The following is a 14566-nucleotide window of genomic DNA, read 5'->3' as shown; positions in this document are numbered from 1 at the left end:
TGTCACAAAAATGTAGTATCTACACAGCAAATGTAAAACTATCTTAAAACAGCCCTCCCAAATAACTAAAACGGCCAGTTTACGTGGAACAAAAGTTAGCAGCATATACATCGCTTTTAAGTTTTCTGTTGCTTTCCTGCTCTGGGATGGGCAGGAAGCCTTGAAAGCTCCACCCTCTGACCACTGAACGTCCTACTTACACAAGCTTCTAGCTTGTGGCCTCTGAGATTTCACCCGGTATTACTCATGCTGGCTCTTGTTGTCCTCCAGGCTAAACAAAGAAAACGCTTGCTTTTAAAAGACGTATGCATGCACCCCCCCAGATTCTCAGAATGCTGAATCCTGTGTCCTGTACTTGGACTTGTTAGACGGGATTACAGAACACAAAAAGCTGCATATAAGGTTACAAATGTCCAGCTCAAAATCTAAAATAGAGAGACATTGGAAGGATGCAGAAACAGTGAATACAAAATCAGGAGAAGTTGCAAAACCAGGACCAAGCAATCTGTTTGTGAGGCCAGCCTGAGAATGTAAAACCCATTGCTTGAGTGAGGCAGTTTATTTTCGTGTGTAGTTTCAGATGCTTTTACGTCAAAGTGTTGGGTTAGTTTTTTCAAAGATCTGTTCATATTCATGTTTATATTTGTGTCGTTTAGGGTAACTTCATGAATCTGTCGAAGTAGGCTCCATCTCAGAAAAGTGTAGGCCATAATAAATTTGTTAGTCTATTATAAGGCTCATTGTTGATTTGGCAGAAACAAACTAACAGTACCCTTGAGGAAGTTTTGATGATGGAACCCTGATGATGATCCATTGGGATGTCATCCTTCATTTCTGAAATGAGACAAATAAACTCTTTTATGGGAATAGACTTGCAGGTTGGACCAGGTCTTCCTAAATGTCAGTCCCTTTTGCATGCTTGGCCACTGCACATGGACATCGTTATAATCTGAAGGAACCCTAAGCATTTCCTTCTTTTGCCCCATCTCATGTATTCTTTATTTCAAATGGGTTGCCTATTTTGCAAGATAAAGGAGAATGGATGGGATGCATTTTCAAAACGTTTATGGTGAAGATACCATAACTACTGCACTGATGAGGATGGCCCGGGCTAGCCTGATCTCAGCAAATCTCAGAAGCTAAGCAGGGCCATGGATTAGTACTTAGATGAGAGACCATCCAGGAAATCCAGGGTTGCTATGTTGTGACTTGACAGCACTTTCCACCACCACTATAAACACTTACACCTGCTGGACTTCTATAGCTGGCTGGAAACTATTCCATGCCAGTTATGAGTGAATGTTCAATTTTGGTGACTTTTTGTTTGCAGCTGATGTATTTTTTTCACTCAAGGAGTAATAAAACAGTGAAATTCACTGCCAGTGGAGGTAGTGATGGCCACAAACATGGGTGGCTTTAAAAAGACATTACACAGATTCGTGGAAGAGAGGTCCATCAATGATTGCTAACCACAACTTAAAGGGAACGACCACATCCAGAGGCATTAAACCTCTGAATAGGGATGCTAGGGAGACAACATCAGGACTTGGCTTCTGTCCCCTTTGATGGCCCTCTAGGGTAATCTGCTGGCAACTCTGTGAAACAGTATGCTAGACTAGATGGACTACTAGTGTGATCCAGTAGGGTAGCTCTTTTGTTCTCAACACAGTTCTGCTGTAGTCTCGCCCCTAGAAATACTAGCCTCTGTTCGCCCCTCAGCCTACTCAGGCTGGGCTCCTACACCTCGATTCATATTGCACAATCCTGAACACAGCATCCTTCAGTGCTCAGCGTACTTACAAAGGATGCGCTCTTCTGTACTTTCCTGGAGCGTGCGAGTCTCGCTGGGACTCCTAAATCCACCAGTTGATGTTAAGGGGTACCTAGTAGGTTGAGCCCAAGGCATTCCCGAACTAGGGTTGCCAGGTCCCTTTTCGCCATTGGCGGAAGGTTTTTGGGGTGGAGCCTGAGGAGGGCGGGGTTTAGGGAGGGGAGGGACTTCCATGCCATAGACTTAATGGCCAAAGCGGCCATTTTCCCCAGGGGAACTGATCTGCATCGGCTGGAGATCAGTTGTAATAGCAGGAGTACCGGCAGCACTTTGGAATATTCTTCGGGGAACCGAGAACTGAGTGAAAATTTAATTACTGTATTTACTTTTGGAAACGGAACTTTGATTGGGGCTGAAGAAAAGACTTGAAACGGCCGCCCCCCCATTGTTTCCCAAAAAGTGTTTCTTTTGGGACTGTACCAAACTATGGACTTTATGAAGAGATGAAAAAATATATACTTTGATGAATATACCATTTTTTTGCATTGAGACTGCACTTAAATTTAACACTGTATATATTGTACATATCTTTTTGAATTCGTGTGTATACTTTTCACTCTGTTCTGTTATTGTCATTTATATGTAAGCACTAATAAGAAATTTTTGCTACTTTTGTATTTGGAGACTCCGTTGCAGTTTTTCCTAACCTATTGGTATCAGCACGGAGGTGCCTTTTTTGGAGAGTACCTGGAAGTTGGCAACCCTATCCCGAACACGACAGGCTAGGACCGTGTTGGAAAGGGAGGGGGGGAGGAGAAATCTAAAGGATTTCTCCCTTCATGCTCAGATCCAGTACCCAGCACGGCCAAAGTAGGGCGTGACTTCAGGGCCGAATAAATCCGGCTGGGGAAGCGTTGGAGAGGAAGGACCGAGCACCGCCCACGTGGACTGCAACGCCGCTCTTTAGCAACAGGAGGCGGCGCTTCCCAGGGAGAACCCGGGCTTCCTTGTGCTCGTGATTGGCTGGCCGCAGCAGCTGGGCGGGCCGGCGCCTCGCCTCCCGCAAAGCCTGACATGCGCAGTGGAGTTCCGGCACAGCCGGGTCTTTCTCCCCCGGAAGTGGCGGCGGCGGCGGCTTGGAGCGAGGGGCGAGGCCGGGCGGCGGGGAGGCTCCGCCCTCTGCCCGTAGTTGGGGTCGCAGTAGCTGCGGGTCGGGACCGGGAGAGGCGGCGTGGCTGCTCCGCCCTTTCCGTTCAAGCTGGCCGTCCGTACCTATTGTAGGAAGGGAGGGGGCGGCGCTTCCTCCTCCTCCTCTGGACTTGTGTACGTGAGGCTGCGTAGGGTCTAGGTGGCCGTCTGTCCCCCGGCAGGGCTCCTGTGCCTTTAGCCCCTTCCTGACACGCAGAATCTTAGCGGGGGTGGGGTGGGGTCTTCCTAGAGACGGAATTATGGGGAGAATTTCGCCTGCTGAATTTCCGCGACCTCAGGCAACTGCCTGTTAAAGCCGGATAAATCCTTCCAGGGGAGGGGAAAAAAAGAGGGAGGCTGGCAGTTCCTATGTCTACAAGGGGTGATTTTGGCCTCTTTGCACACTGAACAAGCAGGTCAGAGCATCTCCCGTTTGTTGCTGGTTTGATCCGTTTTGGAGAAAGTGATAGAGGAACCGGTAGTGAGATTTGTCTGTAGTAACTATTCAGACAAGTTGGTTCTTGTAGGTTATCCGGGCTGTGTGACCGTGGTCTTGGTATTTTCTTTCCTGACGTTTCGCCAGCAGCTGTGGCCGGCATCTTCAGAGGAGTAACACTGAAGGACAGTGTCTCTCAGTGTCAAGGGTGTAGGAAGAGTCAGAGAGGGGTTGGGTTTGAGCTGAGTACTGTCCTGCAGAAGTAATGTGCTAGTCTTGTCAGAACAAGGCTTGGTCTTCTGGGTTTATGGCTTCGGTCACCCCACTTCTCCTGTGGACTAAGGATCGCTTTGCCCGGGCCCTCCTGGAGCGGCCTCATTATCAGTGTTGTTAAGGAGGAGATGAAAAGACGGTGCGGCAGTTCTAGTGTGCCTTTATGCTTATTTCAAACGGATTAGTACAGAATATAAGGGTGTAATTTCATGTATGTGGCATCAGACTATGACAGTACTGTCCTCCCGACGTTTGATAGCTCTGAAGCAGAAGCTATCAAATGTCAGGAGGACAGTACTGTCATAGTACTTGCTCGCTGCTGAAGTGTAAAGAAGGTCATTGTCTTCCCACCGTCCTGCAGCACCGGGAACATAAAGGGATTTGTGTTTTGGTATTGTCTACCTTAGGAGCCCCGTGGCGCAGAGTGTTAAGCTGCAGTACTGCAGTCAAAAGCTCTGCTCACGACCTGAGTTCGATCCCAACGGAAGTCGGTTTCAGGTAGCCAGCTCAAGGTCGACTCAGCCTTCCATCCTTCCGAGGTCGGCAAAATGAGTACCCAGCTTGCTGGGGGTAAAGGGAAGATGACTGGGGAAGGCACTGGCAAACCACCCTATAAACAATGTGTGCCTAGTAAACATCGGAATGTGATGTCACCCCATGGGTCAGGAATGACCCGGTGCTTGCACAGGGGACCTTTACCTTTACCTTTTTATTGTCTACCTTACAGCCTCTAGGGTCCCAGAGAGATAAAGATGAAACTTAGTCAAAGACATTGGCACTTTTTCATGACCTGCTGAGTTGTAGCGAAGGTAGCCTCTTTGTGTGGAGTTACTGGGGCTGTCAGGGTAGCGTGGACACCCTCAGAGGCTGCTGTCTTCATGGGGTGTTTGTATGATTGCTTGGGGTTTGGTTGTTTTGGCATCCTCTGATCTTCCCCTCTACAGTATGCAGGTGTCAGAGCGTGAAGGCGGGACCACCACAGGGAATGGGCTGGATAGCCCGACAACATCTGATTCCCAGCCTGTGCCCCCCTCATCTCCCAAGCCCCCTTCGTTGGACCTCTTCAATCTAGTGGTGTCCTACAAGCGGCTTGAGCTGTACCTGGAGCCGCTGCAGGATATTTTTGAAGGGGTGTGGTTCCTCCTCAGGTGGGTGTTAGTGATACCTTCAGGGCTTGGGGGGTGTTTCTTGCACACTCTCTTTCATGAGGGCAGAGAAGTTGCATTTTTTGCGAGTACCACTTTTGCTTGTGGGAGGAGAAGAGAACACTATCATCTTGATCTTATATCATTTCAGAAGTTGGGTGCTATGTCCTGTGCCGAGGGATGTTAGATATTACTATACTGGGGACTCTGAATGGCTGGGCTTAAGGAAGACCTGCTACTAGCTGTGTCGCTTGGTAAAAGATCCATAGTACATAGGCACTCAACCCAAGACTTGACTAGGGCTTTACTGGCCATTCTTCTTAAAATCTATGTCCTTTCTCGTATGAGTCCCTCTGTACATTTGTAAATTACTACCCCTTCTTCCTTTCCATCTCCCATCAGTCTCATCCTCATGCAGCTAAAACATTTCATTAGGTTCCAACAAAATGCTTAATCTTACCTGTGTTACAGCTGGCAGATGCCCGTCTGCTCCCTGCTTACTTGCCTGGGCCTCAACTTTCTGCTGCTGACTTTGAGTGAAGGTGAGAAGAGTGGGCTGGGCACCTGAGTGATTTATCTTTCAGAAATGAGGTATGTCATGGGAGGCTGAACCAGGTGGGCAGCAGAGTGTGATTTCATCAGGGGTACACGGAGAGGTGGTGAAGGTATAGTGATTGGCAAGCAGGTAGTGGTTTGAGGTGTTGTAGTACTGTGGCTGGTGTTGACTAGGCTGGTAATGTGGTCACTTAGTAACTACAGTATCCTTTTCATGCCAGCTGCCTGGTACGGGCTGTGTGCCCTCCTGATCTCAGTGCCTGCCATGCTGGGCTACCTACAGGAGACATGCCGTGTCCGTCTGACTGAAGAAGAGCTGGCACGTCGTAGGTACCACAGCGTGCGGCGTGAGGATGTCAGAAAAGTTCAGCTGTCACGGCAAGAGGCTGTGGCTGAAGTGAAGGGCTTGTAAGTATTGTCGAAGGCTTTCACGGTCAGAGTTCATTGGTTCTTGTAGGTTATCTGGGCTGTGTGACCGTGGTCTTGGTATTTTCTTTTCCTGACGTTTCGCCAGCAGCTGTGGCAGGCATCTTCAGAGGAGTAACACTGAAGGACAGTGTCTCAGTGTCAAGTGTGTAGGAAGAGTAATATATAGTCACAAAGGGGTTGGGTTTGAGCTGAATCATTGTCCTGAATCATTGATACTTTTTGCAGGACAATGATTCAGCTCAAACCCAACCCCTTTCTGACTATATATTACTCTTCCTACACACTTGACACTGAGAGACACTGTCCTTCAGTGTTACTCCTCTGAAGATGCCTGCCACAGCTGCTGGCGAAACGTCAGGAAAGAAAATACCAAGACCACGGTCACACAGCCCGGATAACCTACAAGAACTTGTAAGTATTGTTGGGGAGAACATTGCTGTTGGGAAATGGGAAAGGGTGGATTTGAAGTGCATAATTAGAATGCTGCTTCTTGTGCTGATAAGGACTCACATAATATCTATAGTGTAAGTTACAGTATTCCTTTTCTTCCATTGGGGGGCATCACTCATCCTTGCCATGGAAACTTTGTTATTGACATGCCAGGGCTCAGAGGTAGATCCTGGTGAAGGTCCCAGATTCAATTCCTGGCATTGCCACGTAAGAAATCTTGGATTATAGATGCTATGGATAGTCCTCTCTCTGCATGATGTTTTAGACACCTGTTTCCAGTCAGAGGTGGCAGGGCTTAGCTGAAGCGGACCCGTATTCTGACTTGGTGTAAGGCAGTTTGATATATGCTTCCTGGGTTTGTGACAATGGGTTAAAGGAAGGGTTACTATTTATATCTGGTCCACGTCTGTGCTATCCACTTTGTGTTCATTCTCATTCATTCCAGAAAGGTGGATCAATTTCAATCACCAAGCAAGAAACCTCATTTTAAAATAATTGATTTTAATCAACTTTTCCATCTGTTCTATTATGTTTCCAAAGAAAAGTGTGTTTCCGTTGCACTATGGAGCTATTAAACATATTGATTTATAGCTAACTGCAGCCAGTACTCCAGATGTGGAACATATATAAGCTGCATATGAGGAGGGCACACTATTGGCACATGCATTTGTCTAACCGATTTTTAGATCTTGATATTTTTCAAGTTTTTAATAACTGACTGCATAACTTCAAGTGAGCATGTGCAAGCAAAGGTTTTGTAAGGCTGGTTTTGGAAATGCTTAGAACTGCTGGGAATTGAGGGTTGATGGAGAGATTGCTGTTTGATCAGGACAGAAACTTCCTTAGGCCTGGTCAACACAAGAAGCAAATGGAAGTGGTGTTCTCTTCAGGTGGTAGAATGGATCATTCCACTTCAGAGCATGTGGTGATGGGGATATTTTTGGAAACTCCTCATTTAAATTCAAGGTACAATCGTACATACATTCACATAGTTTATACTCCTTCGGGGAGTCTGTTTCATCTTACATCAAAAATCTCATACATCATCATTATGATCTAAGCAGAGAGATATTTTAATCTACTTTAGTCCTGGCTTTGCTAGTCTCCATTTGCAAAACTTTTAAAACTGCATTCTTTTCATCTAAAAAAATGCAGTTTGAAGTGAGACAGTCTGTTCTGCCACCTCAGAATTTTACACCTTTATTCCACTGCCTATTAGACCATGCATTAGATTGGCATCCTTCCTATTCACAATAGATGATGCCAGTGGTAACTGCCAGTAGTTTGCATAAGGTTTCAAAGTTTGGTGGAATGACTGACCATCTGTCTCATAACTTGCTGCACTATTGTTGTAGGACTTCAAAATGTCACTTCCCAATACCCTTTTTATAGAAAATACAGACTCAGTCAAAAAGTTAAAAATAGGATGCCACAAGCTGTCTCCAGGTGACAATTTCTGGAAAACACCTGAACTGATTTCTTTCGATCCCATAATTTTCAGGATGAAAGAGAATAATAAAAAAGAAAACTCTGCAGTTGTTTTGTTTCTCATTCTTGCAGCTCATCACAATGTGTAATGAACGAAATGAGGCATTTATTGGAACTGGAATATTTAAATAAGTTTAGGAAAATAGATGAATGAATGTATTGCAAAAAAAGTGGGGGGGGGAGTCATTTGATAGTTTATACCAGTGGTTCCCAAAGTGGGCAGTACCACCCCCTGGGGGGCGGTGGGATTACCTAGGGGGGCACTAAGAGGCAAGAGGGCAGCAGGGGGGTGCTAGAGGTGGGCCCCTTCAACTGTGTTGTTCACTAATTTACAATAGATATGGCTGTGGTACCATGCTGGCAAATTTGGAGGAAATCATCAGCATTTTTTCCAGACTCTGAAGAGCTGGTACCAATGGATCAAGTTCATAAGTTTTGTTGAATAAATTTCAACTAAAAAGTTTTAATTTGATTTTGAGTAGATGTGCAATTAATTGTTACTGTTTTGAAATTTTATTATTATCTTTAGTGGGTCATGCAAACCCCTATTTTGAATAATGCTTTTTATAGGATAGGGTAGGGGTGCTGGGGTTGAGTTTGTGGAATCAAGGGCGTGGTGGCCTGAAAAGTTTGGGAACCAATGGCTTATACTGCACTGTTAGACTGCACTGATTACATCCTGATATACCAGATCCTGGAAAGCTGGACTCTCCCTAACTCACCCTTATTATATTCTTCAATTACTCCAAGAAGAAAGAAGTTATCTAACTCTAGGTTCATGCTTGTAACCTAAAAGCTTCTTTGTCCCACCTCTCTACTATTTCTCTTGGTGAATTGCCATGCTGCCCTCATCTCAATCCAGCTACCTCCAATTTTTGACCCAATACATATTTTATCTGCCAGTACAATGAAACAGGACAGGCCTATTGCCTGGCCTTTAGGTATGCATGCTTTTGTGACTATGATCGGAGACAAGGGTTTTTGAGGTAAAGAAAGGACTAACTTAACCCACCTATTGGGAGTTGGGATTATCTCCTTGGCATGTCTTAATTTTTGTAAGAAAGATCAGAATCTGTTATTATAATCTAACACTTAAAATAAATTGATTAATAAATTGTGCCATTCTTAGTGAACAGAGAGCCTTTAAGGCCATATTTCACCATGAAATGTGAAGTTATCACTATTTGTTTCTTACTGATGAGAAATCTATAGCCATAACTTGCTCAAGGTAGCCTAAGTAGGTTTTCATAATTTATTAGAGATTTGAACCCGGGACTCCTGTAGTCAAGTCTCGCACTCTGTCCCTTGGACCTTGCTGGCTCTCACCTCAGTTGCCAACCCTATACGGTCTCCTCCTGTGCTCATTTCTGACTGTTTGAAGTTGGCTGAAATAGGTGTTCCCTTCAGTGCTCATCCTAGCCATATTTTATATGGATGGGGGCATCTGTTTTCATTTTGGCTCTGCTCACTGAGTGGGCCTTTCCGTGTGCTTACTGTGGGATAAACAGGATAGTAGGGATCGCCTTTCCCCATGTGTGCAGCAGCTGGAACTTGGATTGTTAAGATCTCTGTGGGGTTGTGGGTGGGGGCATGTGTGTGTATAACACTGCCGTCATTTCTTTTCAGCCTGATCCAGTTGGAGACCTTCCTGAGCCGGCTGTGTGGTGGCTGTGAGGCAGCCTACCGCGTCCTCCACTGGGAGAACCCCTCTCTGTCCTCCCAGTGAGTGTTGCCAGTATAATATATCATGGGAGCTGGGATATTGTTGCCTTAGATAGTGGTAATGAAGGGTTGGTGGACTTTGCTGCTATTCTGATCAGGCCCAGTCACCTTATTGGCAGCCTGGGTTCTCCTTCCCCTTCCAGTATTGTGCTCTGGTGTTCAGAAGGATGCTGCTTTGGGGCCATAAGGAAGGTGAACAGGTTGCATCACTTGAGGGGAAAGTGCTGGGTGGCAGGTGGGCCTAGGCAGGTGTTATTTGTGTTCAGTGTACGGGAATATGGAAAGATCAGGAAGGCCAGGGCTCCTCTCTGGATACTGGACTGTTGCTGATTCTCAAGTGTATCATGTGGCTTTTGCTTCTTCCCTCCCCCCCTTACTCCTTACCCAGGTTTTATGGGATGCTGATGGGTTCGGTTTGTGCCCTCTACTTGCTGCCCTTGTGCTGGGTCTTCTTTCTTATCAATAATGTCCTTTTCTTGGGCAATGTGGCATTTTACCGAGGTAAGGTAATTTCACTTCTTCTAGGCATGGGAAGGTGTAAGGGAGAAGGTGTAGAACAGTTGGACCAGAGTCCAGGTGGCTGGGGGTGGGTCTTTCTTTGCTGTGTGCATGTGGGATGCAAGGGATCCCTGTTGCTGCTCCATCCTGGTCCTAACAGGGGCAGGCTTGGTTTTCATCTGTGCTGCCCCAAGCCCACATACCAAACTGTCCGGCATTCTTGGGACCCAAATATTGAATGTGTTCCCTGAGCACAGCTCTTGTCTCTTAGTGCTGGAGACCTCTTCTATGGAGAGATGTCCCAGTGGGGAGGCAGACCTTGGTAAGAGGGTGGGAGGGTCTGGCAGAAAACTGAAAACCTGGGCCACCGGCTGGCCGGATTCCCCTGACCTCCTTCCATCTCTTTTCCTTCCCTTGCTTTTTCCCAAGTGGTATTGGAGTTGAAGTCGGTTGTAGAGCAACGCTTGGGCCTTGCATCCATTTCCAGTAGTTCAGAACTTGCAGAGCTGGATGCAGGAGAAGGTGGGGCTGGAGTCCTGCCAGATCAGACACCCACACCCACCAGCACGGAGGTGAGTCCTAGAGGGAGTAGTGAGGTGCGTGTGAGTGTATTTCATCCCCAAGCACTTTGAGAATTGATATTTTATTTTGAGAATTTAATATATTTAATATTTGAATATTGAGAATTTAATATTTTATGGAGTTGGTTGGGGGATGTTTTTCTTTCACAAACACAAAAGGCTGTGGTTCTTCCTGACCTTCAAAGCAGTGCATCCGCTGGTTTCTGGGCAGCAGGTTCCAGACCAGTGGTTTTTGGATCTGTCTCTCAGGCTGGGGCATAGAAGGCAAGCTTGCATATCTTGCTTCTGGAGATAGTTACTCAGCTCTTTTTCTTCCATGCGGATGCTTTGTTATTAGCTGCAAAGTAAACTGATGATGGAAGATGTAGGGAGATCTGATTGTGGAAGAGGTAAGGATAGGAATATAGATCTTGGCAGAAACTCTCCAAAGCCCAGTGCTAGGCCTGGCACTGTGGCCTAGGATTGGTCTGTAGGGATGCTGCTTTGGGGGGGGGCAGGGGCTGCCATCCTTTGCTATTTCCCTACTATTTAGAGGTGGCTAGACCTTTTAGGCTCAGCTGGTTATGAGGATGAAGTAGTATTGGGGTACATCTGGAACGCACTGTTAAGAGGTGCAGTCACAGGGAGGTGATTGATGGTCTTAGGTTTGAATCTGTTTTCTGGCATTTTTTTTGCTGGTTGTATACTTGCAAGCTCGGCTCTTTTATTGGTCTGAAAGAGAAGACTCAAAGAGGAGATCTCCCTTCCCATACCCTTCATCAGGTTGTCTTTACTGCCTGCTCCTGCAAGTGTTGCCTGCCCCTAGGAGGTGTCAGTAACTGAGTTCCAAACTTTGCTGTTGTTTCTTGAGGTCTTGCATGAAAGCTGTCCTGTCCAGTAACCAGGCTTAGGAGGGAAGGAGAGTCTGTTCTTGAACTCCATGTGACCTTTCATCAGGGTAGCTAGAATGGCGCCGGGGAGGGCCATCCTGGCTTGAATACCACCTTCTCAAATACTGCTGGGTGTTTTGCTCCCATCATCTTGTGACATCAGATATTTGCTTTCACTGCAGGATCTGACCCCCGGCAGCGTGGAGGAAGCAGAGGAAGCGGAGCCTGATGATGAGTTCAAGGATGCTATTGAGGTCTGTGTCAGAAGGGGGAGGGGGGCTTCCAGGGCCTGTACTGATCTGTACTGTGAGGCAAGAAAAAGTCCTGATATGGGGAAGGGGGAATAATAAAAGTAGATACATGTTCTTGGGGAGGGGGGGAGACACACCATACAAGGTGAGGGTGGCTTGGGTTGGGTCCTTCTGCTTTCTGTCTCCTAGCCATCATTTCTTGTTTTTCCTCCTTGCTGCGGGAGTAGGAGACACAGCTGCTGCCAATGGTGAGTGCAGGGGCCAGACCTCCCTACAGGGGGAGGAAAGCAGAACACAATTTAAATAAATCTAAAAACACAGCTTGTTTCTGCTTCCAGGTCCTTATGCCAGCTGATGTCCTGTACTCTCATTTTGTCTAATTTCTTCCCCTTATGTGAGATCAGCCATGATTCCCCCCCCCCCCCACACACACACACACACACTAAGTATCTGGACTGCCTACTGCTTTTCTGATCCTCAGTTCTCCATGTTTTTAGAGCTATGCCTTTGGGCGGTGGCTCTGCTGAAATCCAATCTGCCCTTACCTGGTTGCCTTAGGGTGTTCTTGGCTTCTTCCAGACAAGTTCTCCTCTCTGCTTTTGCTCCTGCCCAGGAAGAGGATGATGTCTCCCAGCGCTTAATAGAGTTTGAGCCAGGCCATTCTGTTAGCACCTTCTTGACCAAGGATGATGTGATTCGCATAAAGGTATCACGACTGGCGGATCGTCTGCGCAAGCGCTACCCGACGAGTAACCTTGGTGCTGGATTGGGAGGTAGGATGGTGGAACCAGCATAGTGGGAGACTCTCGGTGGATGCATGTGGTTGGGAATGTAGCAGGGCAGTGCTGAGGGCGGGTAGAAAAGGGGGTATTTGGCCCAATAGCTATCACAGAAGAGGTGAGAGCTGGCAAGTGTGTTGAGAGTGAGTCGTGGGTGCCAAAATTTTAGTTCTGCTGAAGGGTATATATGATTTGCACTTTTAAAAATCAGTGCTTTGTTCTACAGAATATATACATGTGTAAATACATACTCTTTCCATATGTTGGGGTAGATCTATTCTTCTCAGCACAGTGTGAAGCCTTCCTCCAACTTAAGTGGCTCTTCCATTGAACGAGCTTATTGGACTGGCTGAATCTGCTCCATTGGTTTATTTTGCAATTTTTTGTTTTATGCGGATGAGTGGGAATGAAGCAAGGAGATACACAGGTTACTGACCTGTAGAAATCTTACCTGTCCTCCCTCCACCCAGTTCTGAGTTTCTTAGGCTTCATCTGGCATTATTTTCAAGCCTGTCCCTACAGCTACAAGTGATGGAAAGTTTCTTTAAAAAAAAAAAGTTTGAAAGAGCTCAGGGCAGTGTAGGTGGAGTTGTCTGATGCTTATACTCACAACCATCTTGTGAGGGGTATGCTCAGGTGTGGACAGGATCAAGTGATGCAACGAAAACATGGGGCAGGGCGACAGTAGAGAGGCAGCAGCCCTGTGCTGAGTTACTTTCCTAAGCCTTAAACTTCAGTAGACTTAGAAAGGGTGTGCCATTCTGCTTTGGATTGCACCGCTAGCCCTGGAAAGGCCTCCTCCCTGGCCACTTCTATTATTTCTCCTTTCTGTTCCCATCCAGATCCCATAACCAGTCATAAGCCAGGCTGAGGGGAACATGATGGTGGGCAGGCGTTTACAGGGGAGAATCATTTGCTGAGAGAGGCGCCAAGGAGGTGTTGGTAGGGAAGGGCTATAGCCAGGACTGGTGAGAGCAGGGCCAGGCCCATGCGGCTTATGAGATCTGCCAGAGTGAGCATCGCATGGACCCCCCCTTTCTTTCCTTGCAGCGAACTGTGCCAACTGTTCAGCCACCTTCTCCCTGTTGAAAAAGCGGGTAAGTCCCTGCCCCACTCCGGATTACCCCCCCCTCCATTCCCTCCCTGCTCCCTTGTTATGTGGGCATCACACTGCATACTGCAGCCCAGAGGTTCACCTTCCTGAGTCCTTGCGGCTGCTGCAGCACTGGAGGAGGGAGGGGGAGCGAATCATAATGAGTATCTGATGGGTTTTTGTTAATACACTCTCTGGCTCTAAGTTCCTTTATCTTCTTGGCTCTGAGGCTGGCAGCAGGGAAGGGGATGGCACAACCGCTTGAATACTGAGCTGGAGCTGCATTTCCTGGGGCAAAGCACAGCCTCTTCTCATCTCTCCCCACTCTCCCACCCCCAGTATACAAAGTGGTCTCCTTGATCCATTTCTGCATGGATTCCAAGTGGGATGGTATGCAAAGCCTGGCCACAGGGAAGAGGAGAGTTCTGTCTTGGGGTGGGGGGAAGAAATGATGTTTGACTTGAGGAGGGCCTCCTCAGGTGTTGTTCCTATAGCTGTTTTCCTTTTTTTTTTTTTACACCCCCCCAGCGAAACTGCAGTAATTGCGGGAACAGTTTCTGCAGCAGGTGTTGTTCCTTCAGAGTTCCCAAGAGCTGTATGGGGGCTACAGGTGGGTGAGATGGTTTTATGTTGGGCAGGGGGGCGTTCTCTTTTGCGGGGGCTGTGTGTGTGTGCTTCAGTTCTGACCCATGCAAGAGTGGGGAGCTGGGAGAAAATCAAAATGCTTTTGTCTGGTTCTCTTGTGGGGTGTGTATGTGAAACTGCACAGAGCTTAGGGGTCCCTGAATCCTGACCAGTGCTTTCTTCTGCAGCGCCTGATGCCCAGCGGGAAACAGTCTTTGTGTGTGGACACTGCAACCTGATGCTCATCAAGTGAGAAGCCGATTCTGAGTCCTGTCCTCTGCTGGATCTGCTCTGCACCTTCACCTGTACGCGCTGATCCTTGTGGGAGTGAAGCCATGGCATTGATGGGCTCTCTTCCGGCTCCTCCCCAGAACTGTGATGGGATGTGCTGGCACTCCTGACCTTCTAAGTGCC

At 47.2% G+C, this 14566-nt stretch overlaps 1 protein-coding gene across 1 annotated transcript; it reads left to right on the top strand.

Moving 5' to 3' along the window:
• The first annotated feature begins 3348 nt into the window (after window positions 1-3348).
• Window positions 3349-14414, top strand: ZFYVE27 (zinc finger FYVE-type containing 27). Its single transcript, XM_056849531.1, has 12 exons — window positions 3349-3375; window positions 4613-4816; window positions 5285-5355; window positions 5590-5776; window positions 9362-9457; window positions 9846-9958; window positions 10385-10527; window positions 11588-11659; window positions 12270-12429; window positions 13486-13532; window positions 14057-14138; window positions 14341-14414. Exons 2-12 carry the CDS (start codon window positions 4614-4616, stop codon window positions 14403-14405), a joined length of 1239 nt encoding a protein of 412 aa, XP_056705509.1. The 5' UTR covers window positions 3349-3375; window position 4613; the 3' UTR covers window positions 14406-14414.
• The last annotated feature ends 152 nt before the right edge of the window (window positions 14415-14566 follow it).

This window comes from Euleptes europaea, chromosome 5, assembly GCF_029931775.1.
Source record: "Euleptes europaea isolate rEulEur1 chromosome 5, rEulEur1.hap1, whole genome shotgun sequence".
In the NCBI taxonomy this organism is placed as follows: Eukaryota; Metazoa; Chordata; class Lepidosauria; order Squamata; family Sphaerodactylidae; genus Euleptes; species Euleptes europaea.
The sequence above is the reverse complement of the archived record's forward strand: the minus strand, read 5'-3'. Positions and strand labels throughout refer to the sequence as shown.

Bases quoted from the DNA above. Each gene is read 5' to 3' on its own strand.
- ZFYVE27 (XM_056849531.1), top strand. From the start codon at position 4,614: ATGCAGGTGTCAGAGCGTGAAGGCGGGACCACCACAGGGAATGGGCTG. The intron at 9,458-9,845 runs GTGAGTGTTGCC...CTCCTTACCCAG, and splicing joins AACCCCTCTCTGTCCTCCCA to GTTTTATGGGATGCTGATGG. The intron at 12,430-13,485 runs GTAGGATGGTGG...CTTTCCTTGCAG, and splicing joins CCTTGGTGCTGGATTGGGAG to CGAACTGTGCCAACTGTTCA.